Source organism: Bolinopsis microptera, chromosome 6, assembly GCF_026151205.1.
Source record: "Bolinopsis microptera isolate Bmic1 chromosome 6, MBARI_Bmic_1.0, whole genome shotgun sequence".
In the NCBI taxonomy this organism is placed as follows: Eukaryota; Metazoa; Ctenophora; class Tentaculata; order Lobata; family Bolinopsidae; genus Bolinopsis; species Bolinopsis microptera.
In genome coordinates, this window is record NC_087077.1 from 658,974 (window position 1) to 676,563 (window position 17,590).

At 38.0% G+C, this 17,590-nt stretch overlaps 1 protein-coding gene across 2 annotated transcripts; it reads left to right on the plus strand.

Moving 5' to 3' along the window:
* The first annotated feature begins 11,155 nt into the window (after positions 1–11,155).
* Positions 11,156–17,002, plus strand: LOC134816991 (uncharacterized). 2 transcript variants are annotated; one of them, XM_063826051.1, is made up of 12 exons: positions 11,156–11,289; positions 11,641–11,748; positions 11,999–12,177; positions 12,422–12,532; positions 12,825–12,927; positions 13,337–13,475; positions 13,716–13,798; positions 14,303–14,468; positions 14,601–14,697; positions 14,838–14,935; positions 15,183–15,279; positions 15,412–17,002. In XM_063826051.1, exons 1-12 carry the CDS (start codon positions 11,201–11,203, stop codon positions 16,320–16,322), a joined length of 2,181 nt encoding a protein of 726 aa, XP_063682121.1. In that variant the 5' UTR covers positions 11,156–11,200; the 3' UTR covers positions 16,323–17,002. The 2 variants fall into 2 exon arrangements, with proteins under 2 accessions (XP_063682121.1, XP_063682122.1); XM_063826052.1 differs by having other exon boundaries at positions 11,169–11,289; positions 11,641–11,744; positions 11,995–12,177.
* Positions 17,003–17,590: the final 588 nt, after the last annotated feature.

Genomic DNA, 17,590 nt, shown 5'->3' on the forward strand with positions numbered 1-17,590 from the left:
AAAGTGATCTACTTAAAGGCAAATCAAAGCAGCTGGATTCTGTTCAGACCACCGTGAAATCGGTCCTTCAAGAAACTGTGCAAGCTGAGATCAGGTCTGAGGTCATACTCATACAGTCAAGCTGTTTCAAAAGTCTCGTTGGAAACTACACTGACAGAACAGAGCTTAAAAAAGGTTGTTCAGAGTGCTGTATCGAAAGAGGACCACAGCAGGAATCTTGTCATCTTTGGTTTAAAGGAGACAGACGATGAGAAAATATCAGCTAAAGTAGACGAACTGTTTCAACAGATTGAAGTGAAACCACGCTTTGAAGCTGTCAGGATTAGAAGGAGATCAGCCGACAAGTCATCAGCCGACATGTCAAAATATTGTTAACTCATTCCAATAATGTTTATGGGATATTACTGAAATCAAAGGAACTGAGACTGAGTCAGCACGATGTTTCTTCAGGGTCCCTGAAAATTGTTGTTCACACATCCATCTGAAACTTTTAGTTGGACGATAACATCGTTTACTTTGCCACACTTATAGAAAGCTCCTATTAATTAGTTGAGCACTTTGCTGAAAAGAGAAACAAACTGTGTCTATGGATATATATATATATTTATAACTAGAAACCCGCTAGTCGAAAGCCTTGTTCGAGGAAATTGTTAAAAATTAGTTACGTTTTAATTTCTCATCATAATTGATAATCTATAAAAATATAAATCTGTACTGTAGAAATTATATACGCTAATCTAACTGCGTATAATGCGATTACACTATTAATTGCACGAGGCGCAGCCGAGTGAAAATTGATGCAATAATTGCACAAGGCGAATAATTGCAGTTATTTCACGAGGCGCAGTCAAGTGCAATAACTGGTGTAATCGTATTATAGCTTATTATATAGCGTATTAACCAAAATGCTCATTTTCGGCATATCCGTCATGCTAAATCTGGACAAAATGACCTGGCGTGCTTAGCTTTGGGCAGCTTTTGTCCTTATGGGCCATTGTTAGCCCCAAGCGTTTTGGTCCGTCATTCCTGCCACTCAGCATTGCCTACTGTAAAGTAGAAATTTTTCTGAGACAATAGAGAAACTGACCTTGTCTCACTAAATTCAACCACTTTCTATAATAAAAATACTAACAAATAAAGTTTTTTTAAAATAATTATATACAACCACTAAAGAATATTTCCTCAAGTTTACTTCTAGTTTTAACTAATTCGTGGTTTAAGCTCTTATTTTATTTATGAAAGGAATGTAAAATAAAACTTATTGTTTCATTGAATGCTACAAATATGGAAATTCTAAATGACTGAAAGGTTATGATCTGTTTAATCGTTTTGAATATAACCAGCTGGAGGATTATTTACTAAATCGTTTATATCCACATGTTCCCACAAATCTTGTTTGTTGAAGTCTTCATAGTCCGCAAACATATCACTTGGTGAACACTGCGACTGTTTGTGCGAATAAGGCAGAGGAGAACCGTGTCGCATAATAACCACTGTAGGAAGCATGTACGATCCAGATATCCTGAAAATGTCATTAAAAAGGAGCAAGATTTTCTGTTTTGTTATCTCCAACACTGGGACTGCTGTTAAACTGTTGCTGTACATGGATCCACGGTTATGTTGGGAATTTACAAGTGTGCCTTCTTTGACAAAAGTTTCCACGTCCCTCAATACAATAATCAAAGAGCAATAAACCCTCGCTCTCGAAGCAGTAATGTACATTCTCGTCAGCTGCTGATCATACCACTCTGCCAATAAATCCTCCATTGAGAACTCTGTGTTATTTCGATTACAACAATTTGGTAAAGTCCATTCCAATATTCCTATCACTGCCGGCCATTCAGCAGAGAATGTGTTCTCGTATTGTATTATGTCGATGGGGTTTTTCGGGCCCGAATAGCTCGTCGATTTCGCCTCTGCAAGAAACTCATTAACTGTATCTTTGCACAATTCCTCCCAGTCGATGATATCTGATTGATAAAAGTTTAGACTCCTTTGAATGTGTTGAAATTTGTTTGTATAATAAGTATCCTGGGTCTCGAAACCTTTATCTGATGCGAGTAATCTATCGTCATTTACTATGATTGCGACTTTGGTGTTTTTTAGCTTTTCGAGTTCTTTAAGAATTTGCTGTTTGGCATGCATCCTTGTCGACTTTGTGTTGAGCGTGAAACTTTTTAGCAATAACAACATGCCTTTTGGGCCATGGATGAAATGGCCTGGTTGCTGATCAATAAATTTTACACCTCTATCAAATGATTTCGATCTCATCTTTCTTATTTCTGCTAGAAATTGTGCTATTTCATAGCAGTTTCTTAGGTTATCAGAGAGTTGTTTGATGACATCGGGGCTCAACCTGCTTATCAATTCTTCAACTTTTTTGTGCTTTTTTGTATAGTCATTTATATACCCACGTTGTAAAGTGTCATTTGCTATCCAAAACGTTCTTTTTGATCGTGATTTCGACTCAAACTCCGCCAAAACCTGATCGTATACACGATCAGCCTTACCTCCAACTCCGGTGGTCAAACCGTGGAAGTCATCAATGAATATATCATAATCAGAACGAAGCAGAGTCGTTAAACTGGAGCACCTATCTTTCTCGTTAACCTCAACGATTGGAAGGATTTCCAAGTCTTCTTCTTTCACCGTCACCTGGTTTACAAAATATTTGATCAAAATCCTTCCTTGCAATTTTAACGACTTGTATTTCTCGTCTCCCCACAGAGTTGCTTTTAGGCCCGACTGTGCAAAAACTTTAGAGTATTTTTTTGCCAGAGTCTTGTTGAGAACAATAATAGCAACGTTTTTGTCTGTGGACTTGACTATTTCCATAACTTTAGCCATGATAAGAATTGTTTTTCCAGTCCCTGCCGGGCCCCTTAAACAAAGTTTATTTTGTTTGCTCTCGAAAACATCAAGCTGACTTGCTGTTAGACATTTGATTTTTAAATGTTTCGTGAAAATTGGTGGGGCATTCTTTACCAAGGGTGATCGGTTTCCTCTTTTCAGACTGCTTGTTATTTCCGAAGTTCTTAGAAGATCGTCAACTCGTTCAATGTTTTTACCGAGATCGCAAGTCTTTGTGACATTGGATTCGTTGCTATTGTCCATGCACCATAAACCGAGGAGCAACCATTTCATCTTGTTTTCGGTCTTTTTTCTTAGTGTGGTCTCTTGAAACAAGCAACTCAAAAGAACGCCTTCATTTTCAAGGTCATCTTTGAACAGAATACAAGACTTCTCTTGAAAGGACAAAGAACGATAACCAACAAGATTATTCTCCGCATATTTTCTATTGATGCTAGTGAAAACAGTAAATTGATTAATAGCTTGTGATTTAAAACCGTATTTTCTGCTGACGCTCATCAAAAGTTCGTTAACTTTTTCTCGCTGGACTTTTGACTTCATATAGTTTCGTCTGAACTTTTTTTCCTTATCGCAGTCAGATGCTTTAACTTCTATGATCGATATAGATCTGTCATGAATCATTATAAAGTCAATCTCTCCTTCGTCGTCCATGTCTTTCTTATTGCAATCATGTCCGACAAACAAATTATACTGCTGATGCGTGAAGCGTACCCCGTGAAGAACAATACCATCTTCTCTAATTTCTTCAAGTGCTCTATAAACTGTAACTTCAGCTTCGTATTCTCGCTGCTGTTTCTCAATTTGTTTTACCCAGTTAGGCTCATCCTCAATATTGTCCGGATACTTGTCAATAAATTTACAAAGTGGTGCAGGAGGAAACATAATGGGGTGTCCGTTTTTCTCTTTACAGTGAAGTGACGAAATTGCGATCCCTACTTTGACGATCTGTTTAATTAAGCCTTCGTTAAAACGGACATCAACTTTTGCGTTGAATTCTGGCCGCTTTATTAGTTGAGTCCTTTCTTGTTCGTCTTTTGATGAATCGTCAGATAAATTTGCTGGAACTCCTTTTATCTCTAATGGCTTCTGTAGATCTTGAAATCGTTCTATGTTTTGACTAAGACCACTAGTTATTTTTGCATAAGTCTCCATGTTTTTGTTTGTGTTCCATAAACCAAGGAGAAACCATTTCATCTTGTTTTCTATCGTCATTCTTAAAGTGGGTTTGCCTAACAAGCGAAACAAAAGATCCTCTTGGTTTTCAAGGTCATCTTCAAAGAGGATAGAATGCTTTTCTTCGGGGGACAGTGAAACATACCCAACCAGGCTATCCTCCGCATAATTTTTTGTGATGTTCATAAAAACAGAGAATTGATGGATAGTAGGAGCTTCAATGAATTTAAATTTCCTGTTTATGCCTATCACAAACTTATAAACATTTTCTAAATTGTCTTTGGACGCTGCATAGTTTTTCATGAACATTTCATTACTCTCACCATTAGATGATATGACTTTTAAAACCAACACAAATTTGTCATGGATTATCAGAAAGTCGATTCCTCCTCCGTCATTTTGACCGTTCAAAACACCATCATGTCCAACAAATAAATTATACTGCTGATGCGTGAATCTTAGCCCAAGAAGAGCGATAAAATTCTCCCTGAGCTTTTCCAGTGATTTGTACACTTTTGTTTCTCCTTCGTGTTCCAGCTGTTGTTTCACATTCTTATCTTGATAATACTCTGCAGCTGGAGGCAGCATGACGGGACATCCCTTTCTCTTGGAGTAACACGATGAAATTTCTTTACCGACTTTGACAATTCTCCTTATAAAGTCTTCAGGATCTTCTTCGTTTTCCGTTTCATTTAGGTTTGTACTTGTTATCTTTGGGACCATCATCCAATAAAGCAGGGCATTCCAGACAGTTACTATGAATTCCCATCCTATCCGGAAAAAGTAACGTAGGGACATTATTCAGAGCTCTTCCATCCAGTATCATCATGAACACTGGAATTCGGAAAATGCCATCACACCTGTATGGAATATGGATCATCATTAAATCTTTGTTTTAAACTGTTTCTTTATTTCTTAGATCCGCGCCGTTAAATAGGTTGCTGATCAATACATTTTAAACTTGTGTGAGGTAGTGTGAAAACTTCAAAATAAAGGTGTTTACGACGAAACAAAAAAAAGAATTCAATTTCATTCTCTAAATTTAATTCAATTATAAATTTCAAACATTAAATCGAGATTAGAGTACAATAATAAACAAGAATTTCGCCGCGGTTAAACCACGCACGATCAATTTTCCCTACCATGTACCATTAATTCGTTTTAGTGAAAAGTGTGACTGGAAAAAAAGTGCACCATATTTACATACTATGTTTTTTATAAATAAGTGGGATTCGTGCATAAATTGACGATTTATTTGACCAATGCAGCGCCGCGCATCAACAATAAATGAATCCAGAAAATTGCGGAAAATAACTTTGCGAAGGAGGAATTTCACTGCAATTGATTAACACATGGCTAGCGTCGCGCGCGGCATAACAGATGCTTCCTATACACTTAATTATATATAGGGGAGTGGTCTATATTGCGAAGGAGCAGACTTTTGTCGTCATCGCAGGTCCATCGAGCCACTTCATATATCCAAACTCGATTACTTATTCCCTACGATCTTTTTGCCTTCGGCAAGAGTAGGGAAAAAAATCTAAGTAGTAAACATCTTTACCGGCTAACCAGCACATAAAGATTTATCTGTCCAGCCTAAAACTAAAAACACAGAAAGAGGTTAATGTGGACCACATCTTCAAAGCAGCCATTATTTTTCCGCCCTGTAGCTCTTGAATTATTAATACAGCAGATGAAAATGAAATACCCTTTTTAATTTATTAGGCTTTTAGTTTTCAGTAAGTTTACACCACTTGTACGAAAGCTGTCCCCTTAAAGTTCGAAATATACAACTGAAAATTAGTCATTCTCAACTTTTCACATGGTGTGCATGTGATTTGCATGCCAATCGCTAACAGAATCAGATTCACTAGAAATGAAATCCTGATTGTTCATAAGAAAACGAGGCTTTTATTCTGTAGTTTCGCCATTTTCTTCGTTGAAATTATATGCGTAGAAAAAATCCTTCAATGGAACGCGTTCTATTTTTATCAGGTTTTCTTGTCCCGGGTCGTCTTCATCGCCCACAATCCAATAAACGGATCCATCTGCATTGTGCATAGTCAGAAAATGCAGGACGGACATTCCAAACCATACTCAAAATTTTGCTTGCCTAATTTACAATAAATGAAATGATGACAAATATTTAGAGGACAGGAACATACAACCAGCACGCAGCGGACCAGTTTCCGTACGAGAAGACGGCTGTGGAGTACCTACAGGACCAGTTTAACCTGGACTACCAGGACGCGAGGAAGAACCTTGGGAGATATGGACTTGCTAGTAAGTTATGCAGGGAGATACACTGGCGCCCTACCTCTTCGTGATTGTCATTGACTATGTGATGACAACAGCACTTAGAGGTAAAGATCTGGGCTTCACTGTCAACCCCAGAAGAAGCAGGAGATACCCAGCAGTTAAGATGACAGATGTCGACTTTGCTGACGATCTTGCACTGACAACAGACACCGCAGAGCAAGCGCAAGATCTTCTCCTCAGTGCGGAGCTGGCTGCTAACTCCGTTGGACTTCACCTCAACGAGAGTAAGACGAAGTACATCAGAGTCAATCTCTCTGAGTCTGACTCTACCGTCATTAAAGCAGCAAGTGGGCAGGAGATAGAGCAAGTAGATGACTTTGTCTACCTTGGAAGCAGAATAATGAGTGCGGAGAAGGACTTTGATGTTAGGAAAGCAAAGGCATGGGGGGCCTGTCATCAGTTAAAGACAACCTGGAAGTCTGGAATGCGCAGGGACTTAAAGATCCGTGTCTTTCGAGCAACGGTTGAGCCTGTACTCCTGTACGGCTCTGAAGCTTGGACGATAAGCCAATCCATGACTAAGCGGATCAATGGATGCTACACTAGAATGCTCCGGATGGCCTTGAACATACGTTGGCCACAAATCATCAACAACAGTGATTTATACGGCAACATCCCCAAGCCATCAGCGATGATAGCCTCCAGAAGAATGAGACTGGCTGGACATGTAGCCAGGCATGACGACCTTCTGGCAAACCAACTTCTGTTCTGGGACCCTCAGCATGGATACAGGAGACCGGGGAGGCCCCACCTTACGTTTCTGGACATGCTAAAGAAGGACACCAGCCTTTCCTGTGTTGAAGAGATAAGATCTGTTATGCTTGACCGCGACGTGTGGCGAGGAATTGTAGTTGTTGCTCGACCAAGAAGCCGACTTAAGTCAGTAAGTCAGTAGTAAGTGAGAAAGTTGCAAAATGTTAAATCTCAAGTTAGGTTATAAGCTGTGAAAAGTAACTTTTTAGAACGTCCTCCATAATAACCCCAGGTCCCCCCTGTGTAATAATATACGCTAATCTAACTGCGTATAATGCGATTACACTATTAATTGCACCGAGGCCGGCAGCCGAGTGAAATTGATGCAATAATCGCCCGAGGCCGATGCGAGTTCGATTATTGCAGTTATTTTCCACGAGGCGCGCCAAGTGCAATAACTGGTGTAATCGTATTATACATGCAGTTAGATAACTCCACGCTTCTGGTGTTATAACCAGTGCATTAGTTTTATAATCGCACCGACTATGTTTGTTATAATTTGGCTTCAAAAAAATGCGATTATAAACACATTGCCCCTGTTTTTTCATTGGAGCACACGCACAGCTGATATTTTGATTTTAACAATTGAATTGGCGGGCAAACGATCCGTTTTATGAGATGTATAAAACAATGCCAATCAAATGCATTATAATACATTTCCAAGCAACTGTTAAATGTTATTGTACCATCCAACACGGCCACGGCAACACAAATCAAATTTCAAAATAAGGAGACAACAGCGGGTCGCACATGCTTCAGAGTTTCAGACATGATGATCGTTGGCCACACGCCGTGCATTTGCTTGAAGATTATCGTTTTCTGGTGGATCGTACGCAGTGGTCACGTGAACCTACCATTTCCGACGAAATTCTGACACTGACCAACCCCGAATTACTGATTTTTGAGGAATAAATGTCACGTGACACCAACTTGGATTTCCAATAGCCATGTGTCCTACGCGTACTGCGTGACGCCTTGTTTCATCAACGCGCGCTACTGCAAGCGAGAGGGCTCTGGTTAGAGCAAATTCTAGCCCCCCGACACCATAAGAAATCTGCCCTTGCCTCAATCCTCATACTGTGTTGTATTAATGCAACACAGTTTTTAAGTGAATTTTAATTGAATTTTCATTGGTTTATGTATACGTTGTATATACCAGATACCTTCAGCTACCGCGCGTGCGCGCGAAAAAGTTATACAACATGTGTCAACTCTTTTTTGTAATTAATGAAATTTTAAATAACTTAAGCTTAATTTTTTTGATATTTTGACATTGAAATTTTATTTCATTTGCATTTGTCATTATATTAGTGACGATTTATTAAACGATCTGTAAAAAATTTAAAAATGCGCGCAGCTTATATATATATTAATCACAAATAAAGATTATAACGGGCCCGCGGTTCACATAGCATGTGCTAACGCGTACTGCGGTGACGCGCCTTGTTTCACAATTAGCCGGGCGGTCGCAGCGCTACTGCAAGCGAGAGGGCTCTGGTTAGAGCAAGGGCCCGCGCATTGTTAATTAAAAGTTTTTTAGTTTTGAGTAAACATATTTAATTTTGTAATACTTTGTTTTATTGATTGACGATGTCAATCCGTCGAGATTGTTGTTCTGCGAAGCAACGACGACGGATTCGATGCGAAGCAAGAATGCTAGTTCGCGCGGCGCTCGAAGCGGCGAAGTCCCTCCAACTTGTTTTAGTAATTTTTAATTTTGTTAAACATAATAATTTGACCAAAGATCGACTGGTTAGAAAATTTATTATTCAATTAATCAATTAATAAATGATCAAACAGCAATTTTAATATTTTTCAGGTAGCGCCGCGCATATTCGAGTACTTTTGTTTGGCACCTTACGAATCGAGCGCTTGTTAGGCTTTTGGAGAGATTTCTCGTTCCCTTTGCTGAGATAATACTGCTGTGCTGACTATCTGCCTGCCCTTAGTTCATTTAACTATTCATGTATGTAACTGTGTTGTAATTCATCAAGTACATGTGCTTGTCAAAGCAGATGTAGGAAGAAAACAATATATGTGAAATGTACATTGCTCATTCTTGGAATTTCACATTCTAGGTCGACTTAAATGGGAATCAGCTTTGTGCGAATTATCGACAATTTCGAGCGACAAATTAAGAAATACAAACTTTTTAAGGAATACAAATTTCCAGTGGTCTTACAATATTTCCCTGTCATTTTAAATTTGTTGGACCATTTTAGTGATACAATCATCCTGTGGTGTTGCAAACTGACAACCTTGCTTTCAACTAACTGTTTGCCTTTGCCCTTCTGACTCCAGAAAAGGACTTGAAGGTAGCAGTTCGTCATCCGATCATATTAAGACGATAACAATTTCACATCACGCTGCACAGTCAGTGAGTTTAATCCGAATCACGGCCTGTCTGAACCCAATTGTTTTAGTTGACTACCGACGCAAGTTGCCATAGATCTAAAACATAAGAGTTTACAATATAATTAAACAGATTCCTCCAGCTGGTACGCATTTGCTAGGTAACATGAGTGTAGCTTCCTTTCCTCCGTCATAGTTTCCCTATCATACGTTTAATTATTCGGCAGATGCTAGTTTAATCTGCAGGTATTCCAGGGATCGATAAATCTTGGTAAGGTCTGAGTTTGCGCTGGCTTATTCCCTCAATGCTTTGCTGTGCGAGCATAGCTTCTCATCTTCGCCTATATAGTGTAAATCACATGCATCAGCGTTTTATTTTCTATTTGGTTTGATCTAGTTGGGATTTCTAAGTCCTTTAGATTGTGCTGCTTTAGCCGTAGAATGTCTTAGATTAGATTAATATAAGAATAATGACATAAACATCATCACTAGTTTTAAACATTCTTCCTAATTTCTTCGCCATCAGAACTGTGAACATCTCACAGCCTTCGTCTTAGAAAACAAACAAATTTTAACATAAATGTCTAAAAAATAACTTATTTGCGTAAACGGAACAGGGTTTAAATCAAGAACACTTACATCATCCAAATTGGTCATTCAAACAATATATCTAATCAAGCAATGGTCATTGTCTAGCTATAAGGTTAGACAATATACGAATATTACAGGCTCATGTCATCAGAACAGACGACAACTTCCTGTTTTTTCTTCTATATTAGTTACTCATATCTCTTGTACAGACTTTTTTACAAGGACATTGACAAATGATACTCACATTAGGCATTCATTATTGCATCTAAATTATTTCACTTGCATTAGGCTTAGAAATTTATTCTCTGGTCAACAGATTTCAAATGTTTAATTAATTTGTAGTATGACAGTAAGGTATATAAGAAGTTATTTAATTTTGCTTGGGCTATTATATTGACTAGGTATTGAGGTTTAATGATGATATGGAATTTGAATTCTATATAAATTTACACTATGTGGTTGGGGCATTTTGCATAGTAAATATGGTTACTACTCATATATATCATATTATTTGATTGGTATTCGATTTCTGATTATTTCTCTAGGAATATGATTATTATATCTCAATTTGGCTTTAGGTAGGGTGCCCCGCTAAAAGAACTGGATTCTTCCAGGAAGCATCCCGTGCACAGAGCTTGGTCTACATATATATTAAATTATTAACCATTCATTCTGTATGTGCACGAAAATTTATTTCAAAAAAAAAAAAATCAATAGTAATTTACATCCGTACGAACACAAAATTTGCCAAATTCGCTGTGCAAACTCTTCGTTTTTGGACATGACTTAATTTCCTTCTTGTTAAATTTACAGCGAACTGGCTAATTAGTCGCAGTCTAAAGAAACTATTATAAATCTTAGTACTCCTCTAGATAACACGTTGTCAGTAACTTGGAAGAAAATTAACAGAATCAAATGTTAAAATTCACATTTTCTCTATATTTTACTCGAACCGGCTTAATTTTTAAATGGTACCTTTCCGAAAGTACATTTGATCCGCTAGTTGGGACCATGTTGTATCAATGCAATTATATTTTAAAAAAGATTCAATGAAAAATCATGTAATATCATGCTTATTTTCATTCTAGCACTGTTTATTAAATCATTTACCAAGATGTCTGAGCGTACATGAAATGTTAAGATGCCGAGCATCGACTCAGCATTGTTTAATCTCTTGGGATCTTCTTCTACCCTCGATAACCACACTCCTTCACGCCTCCTAACTGAACGGTGAGTCAAATGCCATGCAATTTAAATTAGTTAGTAATTTGTGGGAGCAAACACCATGCTAAATGATAGCGAGGTATGCTTGATTAGAAATATGCTGTACTATATATCTTCCGATTTGATGTTGCAGCCTTGCCGGGCTCCTTGGTACCAGACATTTATTATATCATGTATGAACGAACGGTCGTTCACTGTGTCAACAAATTATCTACACCAATAAGTTGCATGTTTGTTTAACCTTTCCTAAAACGAATCGTTATGATCAGCTTACACTACCACATTTCAATTGTTTGCCACTGGCACGTGATCTACGTTTGTGTGGTGGAGTGTGCACTTAACCAATTGTTTTGTCAGTATCGAGTTTGTTGCCCCAACGAAGAAGGACAGTTACATGGAACAACTCCGACTCAAATACAAACCAATCAACGGAATAGATAAATCCTCCGTTATCCCTCAGACTAAGTATGGATGATTTGTTAATTGTGTACAGGAAATTTTCTTTTTATGATAAATAAGGATTTAAAGAGCTGCTGTGTAAAACTAGACCTTGGTTTCTTAGAGTACAGTGTTTCTTACATTGTTCGTACATTGTTCATTGTATAATGTATATTGTATATGCCAAAAGTGTTCACAATTTCTGGTTCTAACAACACTTTATAATTTAATCTCCGCTCCCTTGTGTTTATCTACTAAACTAACAAACCACACCCAGGAGTCTACAGAATGAGCTCTATAACAAAGACAGAGTAGAGTTGAGGTGGAGACAGAAGCGGAGTGTGGGTTGCGGGCTGGTTAATCCTGCTAACACTTGTTATCTCAACTCAACATTACAGTGTCTTCTCTACACTCCTCCTCTTATTAACTATCTACTTACTGATCACAAGAAACATTGTGAGTACCTGGAATAAATCTCTTTCTGCTGGAATTTACTAGAATGTTCCTGATAGAATTTGTTTGCTAGAATTTTCCTCATCTGCAAGAGAGTGCACTTGATTGTTATTTTACTATTTACTGTTCACCACCATAGCTGGAAATCATCAGCGTTATTTAAAAAATTCAACCTCATCCTTTATTCGTCCATTAACGGATCTGTTACAAATGTAAAACGTTACATAAACTTAAATATAATTGAAAGGTCGCTCGGGGGGATTCTGCGTTAGCTGCAGTTTACTACAACTCTACAACACAGTGAATAATTCTAGTGGAGGAGCTTGTCGTCCTTCCTCCTTTATACACCACCTTAAAAGTAAGTTCACACTTGCCCTTATATTTATGTTGGACATTTTCCTGGCAGATTTTTATCGTAGTCAGAAATTTATACTTTCTGTGTTTGGATACAACGTGGAATACTAGATACTAGAAAGTGACCATTAATTTTAATAATGTAATGTATGCCTTTTTTGTGTTTTGATTTTCTGGTAATCGAGTTAGGATATAGGTTTATTTATTTATTTATTCATATTAATTTATTATATAAAATAGAGATTCTGGATTTTTACTGTAATTAGTTCTGTTTATTAAAAATCTATTTCTTTCAGTGATAGCAAAACACTTCTGTTTTGGTCGACAAGAAGACGCGCACGAGTTTTTAATACACCTCCGAGATAAAATGATACAACATTTCCTAAATTCCCATCCCAAGTACGTTATACATAATAAATCTCATGATACTACCCACAACTCATTTCACAGAGTCAAAATAAAACTCATCATATATAGAAATATCTTATATTACCATAAGATAACAGATGTAGAATCTCATGAGATAACAGATGTACAATCTCATGAGATAACAGATGTACAATCTCATGAGATAACAGATGTAGAATCTCATGAGATAACAGATGTACAATCTCATGAGATAACAGATGTACAATCTCATGAGATAACAGATGTACAATCTCATGAGATAACAGATGTACAATCTCATGAGATAACAGATGTACAATCTCATGAGATAACAGATGTACAATCTCATGAGATAACAGATGTACAATCTCATGAGATAACAGATGTACAATCTCATGAGATAACAGATGTACAATTTCAGGGTAGATAACACCAGAAAAGACACCACACCAACACACGCGGTGTTTGGTGGTAAGCTCGTCTCCACAGTAACCTGCACCCAGTGTAACCATCAGAGCAACACTAACGAGTGTTTTCTCGAGCTGGGACTTGATGTTCGGGTAAGTTGTTTGGTTGTTTGTAGCTTATTTTACTTGTTAGGAGGAGAATTTAACTTGTTCAATTATTGGTTGTGAGGAGTATTGGTGTGTATTTAGTGTGTGTTGGACCCCCCCCCCCCCCCCCCCCCCAGCTACACATTTGGCCCTTCGATCATAATTTATTCATGTTTATAATTGTCTATCCTGGAATAAAACATTAAACACAATGTCTATCATTGTAAATATGGTCTGTCATTTCAGCACAGTGAATCGATTCAGCAGTCCTTCAACAAGCTTTGCAAAAGAGAGACCTTAAGTGGAGCTAACTCTTACAAATGTGAAAAGTAAGGGGACAAAATTACTTTTTAACCTATTTTTGAGAAGATATTTGTTATTGTTTTGCTGACTCGTTGAATCTAAATTTAACCGTTTTAGTAAAATATGAGGTATTAAGTTGTATAAATAGTGATTATATTACCGTGCTTACTGCAGTGTTGTATTGATAAGGGAGTTAACGTTACACTGCCAAAATATCTTAAAAATTACTAATTAATGACAGAAAAGTGAACGCCTTTCTCCCTTGAGAATTACCTGACAGGCTTGTTTGTATTGTACCTCCACCTCAATTAAATTTTATAATTTGAATGATCAGTGTTAGATAATATACATGAGTAAGTGAACAGGAAACTCAAAAGGCAGGCCTGTTCACAATCTTAGCACAAATATTGCGGATTAGCGGATTGCAGCTCTAACATTCAACAAACATCGTATCTCTAAAAACAAAGGGAAAAAATTAAAATGAAGAACTAAAATTGAATAACAGCTGTTTCACTGACTTAATCTTTCAGATGTAAAAGAACGGTTATAGCCACCAAGCAGTTTAAAATAGCCGAAACGCCCAATGTCTTGGTTCTGCACTTGAAGAGATTTCAATTTGGAGGATTCACGGGGAAACTTAAAAATCAGATAACTTTTCCAGAACATCTAGACTTGGCAAACTGGACCAAACAAAAGGTATTTTTATCATTACTGTTTTTATTACATCAAATTCTATTTCAAGGTTAAGTTGTTGATGGCACTAGATACAAGATATGTTTGAAAAGCCCGCTCACAGTTAAATTGAATTCCTAACTAAACCAATCTCAGGGTGCAACTACAAAGTATAATTTGTATGCAGTTCTTGTGCATGCTGGTTCCTCGGCGCAATGTGGGCACTACTACTGTTTTGTCAAGTCTGCTTCAGGTAAATATGTTTTCGCTCTGTGCTTGTTTCCTACGTTGCCGCCAAAATTGTAGCGGGAAACATGGATCAAATTGCATTTTTAGAATAGCTAGAAGGCTGTTTGTCGGAGAAACACCGAGCATGACGTAACATTTTTTCAGGGTCGTGGCACTGTATGAACGATACAAGTGTGAATACTGTCAGTCTACAGAGAGTCCTTAACTCGGAAGCTTATCTTCTTTTTTATATCAGACACGAGGTGAGCCGGTCTCATTGTGACAAAGGAATGCGCTGATAACGTTACGCGCGAAATAGTCCCTTAGATACAGCTCCTATTTGACTTAGCACTCAGTGGCTCTAAACATCTGCGCGCACACATGTCCTCGTTGGGCGCGTTGTATATCTGTCTCTGCTTCACATGTGTCGCGGTTTGAGGTGTACATTGTATTTGGCTGGCAGTATGCCCGAAATTTACTGGGTTCGATTTTGATTGAATATTTTTGCAGGGCTCGATTAGCAATGGTGTAACAGCCGCAACGAACGGCCATTCTGTCTCTTCTCATTCAAACGGACAAACCTCTGTTGGACCTTCTAAAACAAATGGTATGTCACACTAGCTATTCTTATTTCATGTACATAATATGACACGCATATATATATATCTTATATGTGTTATTATTGTTCAAGTTGGAGAGCTCCTTTGATAGAATGATAGCTCAATATCCATAATTTCAGGCAATCACAACTCGTTGAAGGTGAGACTGATGGAGTCAAACCCATTCTTTTCGGAATCTCCAAAGCAAACGAAATCCGGACTAAATTCGGGTCGACCGGTCAAGTTCAACTTGTCAGTCAACTCAAACAAAGTAAAAAACCCCTATCTCAACAAAACTGAGAAATCCAATGGAGCTGGATTTATTGGTCCCCTTCTCCCGAATGGATCAATGCGGTCAAACGGCACAGCCAGCAAGCACATTCCAACAAATGAAACTGGTCCTGTTCAACCTAATGCCGAAAAACAATCCCCAGCTTCAAACAAGACTGGCCAATCTGTGAACTCAAATGCGACAGAGAAACCGAATGAGAACTCCGACAAAACTGCCACCCCTAAAAAGCCTTCTTCAGTTATCAGTTGTGCAGCTTCTCTCTCCTCTCTTGATATTCTGAAAAACACGTACAAAGACGAGTCAGAGGAAGAAGCGCAGCTTCACAAACCTAACGCTCAACCTGCTCTCATCCTTAAGAAGAAGAAGTCAGGGGAGAAGAACAGTGTATTCGACAGACTGAAAGATGCTGCCGAGAAGAAAACACCCTCCTCTGGAAACGTGTTCGAGAGACTTGGCATGAAGTCGGGGATCAAAAGTTGGTCCGGGGAGGAGTCTAAGAACTTCAAAAAAGGTACTGAGAATTGGAAGTCAATCGAAAATCCTCACAAGAGGGTTAGAGATGATTACGAAGAAGAATTAGATGAAGGCCGTGTTAAGAAAGTTAAACAACAGAAAAATAATAATTTTAGAGAGAAACACGATTTTCAGAAAGCTCACGATTTTAACAAGAATCAGAAGCGGTGGGAAGAAAGGAAATCGTGGAAACAAAACGGCCAAGGTCCCAAATACTTCTGGAAGAACAAAAAGCACAAGGTGTAATTCAAAGAATCTGATGACATTCTTATTGTGGATAATTTTAGCGACTCTAAGCGAGCTACGATTTGTGTTTGCTGTACAGCTATGGATCGCTGGCGATAAAGTCGTTTGCTGCCATGCCCTAAATGAAGTTGAACATTGAGCTACGGACTTGAATCGAAACATTGGGAGCCGCAGTTTGATATATATGCACTCGGAAATGTGGCAAGCTTTTGCATGTTTTAGTGCTGAGAAGAGTTCTCAAATTATTCCTACTACTCTTGTTCAATCATTCGCAGAAGTGGTGAAAATATGTGGTAGTTTAACTGTTAGCTGCCCCTAGTTTCGTTTAATGATGAACGGTACGGACGAATGTTCACTGTTTAACTTTTTATTTGCTGTGAAGCAAATTTTAAACAGCAGACTTAATGATCCCCCTCCAGGTTAAGTGATCGATTCTGGAGTTGATTTGTTTGATGAAAAAGGTACTTTTTCGTATTCTTTTTCGATGTGGTGGGTTTCTGAACTATAGATTACAGCATGTCAGTGGTGATAAGTGATTCGAGAGTATATGGTTGATGGGTGTAATTTCTGTTCCGTTTTTCTTGAAATTTGAAATAACTAGATGAAAATGTATATTAAAATATAAGGAGTGGGATATGTTATGTATTTTTGTAATTTATTAAAACAGTTTGTTTCTTAAACGATGTATCAATAGCGCTCTGATTATTGGTTTCAAAACGCCAACACAACGACCTTCAAGTCAAGCTTTGGGTAAATCTAAGTTCATCAAATATCCTCTTTCTTCACAAGATCGTCACCGGGCAGGCGATCAAATGTTCGACAGTATCACTGATCCTCTTCTTCGCACCTAGTTAAATCAAGTAGCACCACTATTTGGATGGGGGTAATGCAACGTCCATTAATGTCAGTATTTGAGATTTTTCCGAAACTGACATTGTCATTAATGGTCATTAATGGTCATAAATGGTCATAAGATATCTCAAATTTTGAAATATCTGGCAGTAGCCTTGACTAATTGAGGGGAGAAATTATGTTTCGTACGGAGATCAGCGGCTTAGGTCAATACAGATGAACGGATCAAAACAGCCAGTCAGAGCGAGCTGTCGAAGTTGGAGTACCCGCCAGTATTTTACTTCAACAAAACAGGATACTTTCCCATGCAGGACATCTGTCATGAGTTGAAAAAACTGGTTAACTGTCTCCATTACCTCAGTACTAGATTCATCATAATGGCCGATTCTGATTCGATCGAGGACACGAAATTCACC

What these genes read in the sequence shown, in the direction of transcription:
- LOC134816991 (XM_063826051.1), top strand. Translation starts at nt 11,201, where the DNA reads ATGCCGAGCATCGACTCAGCATTGTTTAATCTCTTGGGATCTTCTTCT. An exon ending in TCACGCCTCCTAACTGAACG is followed by an intron (nt 11,290 to 11,640) that starts GTGAGTCAAATG and finishes TTGTTTTGTCAG; the next exon opens with TATCGAGTTTGTTGCCCCAA. An exon ending in AACTCTTACAAATGTGAAAA is followed by an intron (nt 13,799 to 14,302) that starts GTAAGGGGACAA and finishes TTAATCTTTCAG; the next exon opens with ATGTAAAAGAACGGTTATAG.